The 6,423-nt window shown below is 31.5% G+C and overlaps 1 protein-coding gene across 1 annotated transcript; it reads right to left on the reverse strand.

Annotated features, from left to right (window-relative positions):
* Positions 1–4,408: 4,408 nt before the first annotated feature.
* LOC145006596 (E3 ubiquitin-protein ligase RMA1H1-like) lies at positions 4,409–5,683 on the reverse strand. The gene is made up of 2 exons (XM_078965677.1): positions 5,531–5,683; positions 4,409–5,267 (listed from the first exon to the last, which is right to left on the reverse strand). Exon 2 carries the CDS (start codon positions 5,239–5,241, stop codon positions 4,645–4,647), a length of 597 nt encoding a protein of 198 aa, XP_078821803.1. The 5' UTR covers positions 5,242–5,267; positions 5,531–5,683; the 3' UTR covers positions 4,409–4,644.
* Between the last annotated feature and the right edge of the window lie 740 nt (positions 5,684–6,423).

Below are 6,423 nucleotides of genomic sequence, written 5' to 3' on the forward strand. Positions count from 1 at the left end.
TGTGGTGAATATTGAAGAGGTGAAAAATAATAAATTGAAGAAAATAAGAAAATATTGACACGAATACATGAAAACGCTTTGAAATTTGTAGTATTTTTTATTTTTTTATATTTTATTTTGTATCGAATAAAATACTTATACTATTATGTTTATAGATTAATTAATAAAAATAAGATTTGTTGTGATTTACTAACGAATATTATAGTATAAAAAATATACATATATGCATTTGAAAAAATATGCATATATGCATCTACAATTTTACCTTTTTAAAAGAAAATTGCAGTTTTTTTTTAAATAGCAGTTCTTTTTTTGAAAAAAATAAACTTTCTTTATAAACTTGCAGTTTTTTAAAAAAAATTCTAGTTTTTTTTTTTTTTTTGAAAAAAAAAATATTGTTTTTTTTATATTGAAGTTTTTTTTTAAATATTTTTTTCTATTTTTTTTTTTCAAAAATTCTTGTTTTCTATAAAAAAAATAAAAAATCTACGTTTTTTCTTAAAAAAACAAAAAAAAAATTTATAAAAAATATGAAAATTTGTTTTATGATGTAAATTTTTAGACATTTATATTAATATATTAAATAACACAAAAAAATTAAACATTAAATGAGATTAGTAAGATGACGTTCATGTCCTTTTTATATATATATATATATATATATATATATATATATATATATATATATATATATATATATATATATATATATATATAAAATGGTTTTACATTTGTTCTATAATGGAGACAAAGATGAAACGAATCTTATTCCATCAAAAAATAAATGGATTAAAGATTGTGATTGATAAAGCACATGACCAAACTATGCATCTTTCTTTTCATGGTGTCGGTATATGTATGTCGTCTAGGTGCATTTGGTAGATATGGATACTCAATTTTGTTATATTTAGCTACATATAAAAATCTTCTTTTAGTTTGTTTGTTGGGAGCTTATTAGCGACACCACTTATTAGATATGATAAGGATTGCGTAATAACAAAATTAACACAATATCCATCACTTTATAACATAATAAAATGATAAAACATCAAATATATTATATAGACAATATATAAAATTGTCCATGTGGTTGTCAGAAAACACTAGTCTGAAAAAATTTAATGATGTATTGTTGGTCTAATTTTGAATATCTTATTTGGTATGTGATTTTGGCCTTTATGATCGGTATTTGGGAAAATGATTTATTAAGGAAATTAATTTTTCGGTATGTTCACATCTGGGTAATTATATTTTTTTTGTACACATTTAGGTAACAAACTTGTTGGAAGTGTTCACATATGACCATTATGGCCTGCTATAGCAGGTTAAATCGTAGATGTGAACGTTTTTAACAAGTTCATTACCTAGATTTATACAAAAAATAATAATTACTGAACAAAACGAAAAATAAAAGTAAATTACACGAATGGTCCCTATGGGTTGGGGAAATTTGTGTTTTTGGTCCATAATTTATTTTTTTAACTTAGATGGTCCCTACTATTTATTTTTGTTGCGCGTTTAGTCCTTGTATTACCTAAAAAGTCTATTGTGCCCTTATTAATTTATTTTTTAATTAATTTTCTTATTTATGTATTTATTTTTTACATATTTAAAAAAAATGAATTGACCTCACATATTTGTATCTCCTCAGATGACCCATACTGTTTATTTTTAATTAATTTATTTTTTTTAACTCGGATGATCTCTACTGTTTAATTTTGTTACGAGCTTGGTCTCTGTCTTACCTAAAAAGACTATTGTGTACTTATTAATTTTGTTAGGTCTTCATCATCCCTTCTTTTTTCGGTCATTCAACTACGTCGAATCAACACCATAACCCACTAAAGATGAAGAAAGAGTAGGTTATGATGTTGGTTCGCCAGAGTTGAAGTACCAAAAAAAGAAGAATTGGGGAGGATGACAGATGGGATGGTGACCGGTAAGATCCAAATTAAATTTCTCAAATGTAGTTTCAGGTTTACGGTGAGGAGATATATATATGTGGGGTCTATTAATTTTTTTTAAATATATAAAAAAATAAATACATAAATAAGAAAATTAATTAAAAAATAAATTAATAAGGGCATAATAGTATTTTTAGGTAACACATGGACCAAAGTGCAACAAAAATAAACAATAGGGACCATGCAAATTAAATTTCTCAAATGTGGTTTGAGGTTTATAGTGAGGAGATACATCTATTAGTTTTTTTTAAATATATAAAAAAAATAAATACATAAATAAGAAAATTAATTAATAAATAAATTAATAAGGGCAAAATAGTCTTTTTAGGTAAGACAGAGACCAAACGCGTAACAAAAATAAACAGTAGGGACCATCCAAGTTTAAAAAAAATAAGTTAGGAACCAAAAACATAAATTCCCCCAAACCACAGGGACCATTCGTGCAATTTACTTTTATTTTTCGCTTTGTTCATATTTGGGTAACTATTTTTTTTTTGTACACATCTAGGTAACGAACTTGTTAAAAACGTTCACATCTAGGATTTAACCTGTTATAGCAGATCATAATGGTCATATGTGAACACTTCCAACAAGTTTGTTACCTAAATGTGTACAAAAAAAACATAGTTACCCGGATGTGAACATACCGAAAAGTTAATTACCTTAATAAGTCATTTTCCCTCGGTATTTTGTATGGTTTGAGTTCATCCAACATGAAACAACAAACATGCTTTTAAATAAATCAATTTTAATTTCTTTTTTTATTATTATTTTAGTAAAAAAAAATCTCATATGTCCCCTCTTCCCAAGTTACACTCACCCCACCACTTACTAAGGCAACCACATTATACTTAAGTGGTTTTTGTTTATTTTTAAACATCTTCAAACCATTTTTTATTGTGCGGCGTAGCACACGCGCAATATTTGTCTTATAACGTTCAAAAAATACTGAGTAAAATTTTTCATTTTAATTAAGTCAAAATCATTCATCTATCATCGTAAAAGACGATCAAAGTAAAAGTATTCTCAAAACATCAAAGATTCCTCACACGAGAGTTCAGCACCCAGTTTGAGAGGTGAATTGTCCTCCAGTAGAACGGGTTGAAGGCACCAAGGTCGGCCCGCATATGTATGATTAGTAGCCGAGTATGGGCGAGACTCATATCTCCCAGTTAGCCTGGTGTGGGCGGAGCCCGTATCTCATAGCTTTATTTGAGTATGGATATATATGACTGATTGATAAATTTAGTTATACGTGTTGTCTGTGTGATACTTATATGTATGTTCAGTAGTTGAGTGTGGGCGAGGCCCGTATCTCATTGCAGTCAAGTGTGGGCGAGGCCCTTATCTCATAGTAGCTGAGTGTGGGCGGGCCCCATATTTTATAGCCAACGGAGTGTGTGCAGGGCCCGTATCTCCCATTTAGCTAAGTGTGGACGGGGCACGTATCTCCTAGTTGCATGTATATGTGTATGATATGTAATAGTTTGGGGAGACTCAATAAGCTTCGTGCTTATAGTTTTCAATTTTGGTTTCAGGTACTTCCGATAGCAAAGGGGAGAGCTCAGGATGATTGCAATGTACACACCACTCATGCAGCTTGAGATGTTTTAGACTCTGATATTTTGAGACATGATTTTTGACATAACATTTTATATGATGATTTGAGATACATAACTTATGATTTTATTGTGATGATTGATGGATTATGGCTTTCTTAAATGATTTTAAAACGAAATTTTTAGACCGTATTTTTGGAATGATTCAGATATTTGAAAGACAACGGTACCCTTTGTGGTAGAACGTCGTCAACCTGAAAACCCTCTCCAAAATATTGCCCTTTTCTCCAGAACAACGCACCCCCTCCCTCTCACACACACTTACACATATATGAAAACGCTTCAAATATCATCAACAAGACAACGTCAGGGTTACCATAGAGTTAGGGTTTCATTCTCTATTTCTTCTTCGATGCCAGATAATGTTACGGTTCCAACAAAGTCAGGTTACAACGCCGTCGGCTACGAAAATCAACGTAACGTTTTCAGGTCTACTTTTTCGAAGGTACAAATCTAAGTCGCCTTATTTGGGTGGCCTAACGAAAAGTGACGTCTCCGATTAATAAGGTGGTTCACATATGGTGGTGATCTAACAACAATGAAGAAAAAGAAAGAAATTGAGTCGAAGTGTTAAAGACTAAGAGAAAGAAATTGAGTCGATGTGTTAAAGACTAAGGAGTGGGTAGATAGATTAGTAGGAGGTTAAATAAATTAATTTAATTATTATAACAATTAAAAAACAAATAAAAATAAATTACAAAGTATATAGGAACCAAAATCACTATTAATATCCAAGATCACACTAATAATGCATCATTAAACCTTTTTTTTTTTTATCAAAAACATAATTTTTTTGGACCGCTTTTGCAATTTTGTCTATAAATATGTACAAGTAAGAAGTATATATAATCTATAATCTCAAATATACATAATGCCAAGTATACAACACTATAACGTCTAATGTATTAATACCATAATTAATAATTTGGTTCTGCTCCTCCGCCTCTTATTCAATAAGATTCAAGAGTGTATCTAACATGCCTCTTATTCAATGAGATTCAAGAGATACACCCGTCAGATATTGACTTCTTAAATTAATCTTCACCTAACATGCCCCTGGACTAGAAAAGGAGAAGGCACAAGAAGAAACAGCAAAAGAGAAAAAAAGTCAATCTGTTCAAAGATCTATCAACCTGCATCTCTCGCCTTCGTAACCTAGGGCTACTACTCCCAGCCAGATGATACGAATTCGGAAACGTATACAAACTTTGCGAGTTCCCAAACACCCTCGAGTAAATCATTTCTCCGTACATCCATACATTCGGATTGTAACCATCGACGCCGTCACTGAAACTTCCGTATGGTGGTTGACGGGAGGAACTGGGCGAGGATAAGACGGCAGCGTGTGGCCGAGGCGGGATAACGGCGGTGGTGTTTGTAGTCTTGCCACCAGGTTCGTTGTCGGAAAATGTTTTACCGCGGCCGTAAAGAGGGACGACGGAGGTGTGGGATATTTCGGATTTGCAGACGGGGCATGGCGGATTAGCGCCGGAATCGGTGGGGAAAGATAACCATTTGTAGATACACGGCCAGCAATAGAGGTGGCCGCATAGAGTGACCACCGGATCTTTAGCGAAGTCGAGGCAGATACTGCAGTCGAAACAGGGTAAAGACTTGTCGGGTTTAAATTCATCGGCGAAATAGTTTTCGCATTCCATTGCCAAGTTGATTTGATTCTTTAGTCCTGGAAAAAAAGGTAGAGATTTAGTAAGAATAGAATGATACATAAATGAAATTCAACATTCATAACAGGATCATTGCGTTTATAAGGATTAAGTAGCTCAGTCTACTTCATCTCACAATCATCTACAACTTTTCTGTGCGAAAGAAAAGAAATCCTTAGTGTATGTCTGAAATTAAATAAAGAACAAGTACGAATCCATTTCTTATAACAACAACGCACACAATCAAAGTATGTATAATAAAAATAGGAGTCGGAGGAATTACCGGAATATTTGAAGGTTACAAAAAAGAAGCTATCGGGTAATCGGAACTTGATCGGAATTTAGAGCTTTAACGAGAAAGGGAGGAAATGAGACTGAGGAAAGAGCCTGGGGGATTTTGGGGGTTTTATAAAACACGCCCAACTCTATATATAGTGGGATAGAGTTGCGGCCTTTGGGTGTTTGTGTTATGGGTGTTATTATGTTACCTTGCTAAAAGTATGTTAGAAAGCAAAAAAAAATATCTCTGTTCCAAAATGTATCGAAATTATTATTATTTTTTTGTCTTGATATTTTATTTATTAATTTGCTACAATTTTTATTTTTTGTAAGGGAAATCTCCAAAAAAATCCTAATATTTTAGTCCAATTTACGAAAAAGTCTCAAACTAAATTCTATTTATGAAAAAGCACAGAATACCGGTTAAAACTTCGAAAAAACCTTTTTCGATTGGTTTCGCAGATTTTGCCGGTATTATGTCATTTTTCATTAGGTTGGTCAAAATTTTGGAACTTTTCCAAAATCTACATAATAACCAAAATATTGGGACTTTTTTAAAAATTACCATTAAAATAATGGATATTATTATTAACAAATCATTTATAAACATAAAAAAATATTTTTATTATAAAAAAAGAAATACATTTATTGCTAATTTCTAAGAATAAATTGGTGGTCTAAGTACTCTATTGCTTCGTGACCACTCAAACTCTCTACATTCTTCCTATGCATTGTTGTGGGTATGATGGTGAGATGAACTTAGTTAGCATTCCTCTAATGTTGGTGTTCCTCTTATGTTGTTTAACCTAACTACAAACCAACATTCATACCTTACATGTTAACAACCATCAGCTAACACACATATATAAAATATGAAAAGTGAACTGTGAATGATAA

The sequence above is a fragment of the Lactuca saligna genome, chromosome 7 (assembly GCF_052625555.1).
Source record: "Lactuca saligna cultivar CGN05327 chromosome 7, ASM5262555v1, whole genome shotgun sequence".
In the NCBI taxonomy this organism is placed as follows: domain Eukaryota; kingdom Viridiplantae; phylum Streptophyta; class Magnoliopsida; order Asterales; family Asteraceae; genus Lactuca; species Lactuca saligna.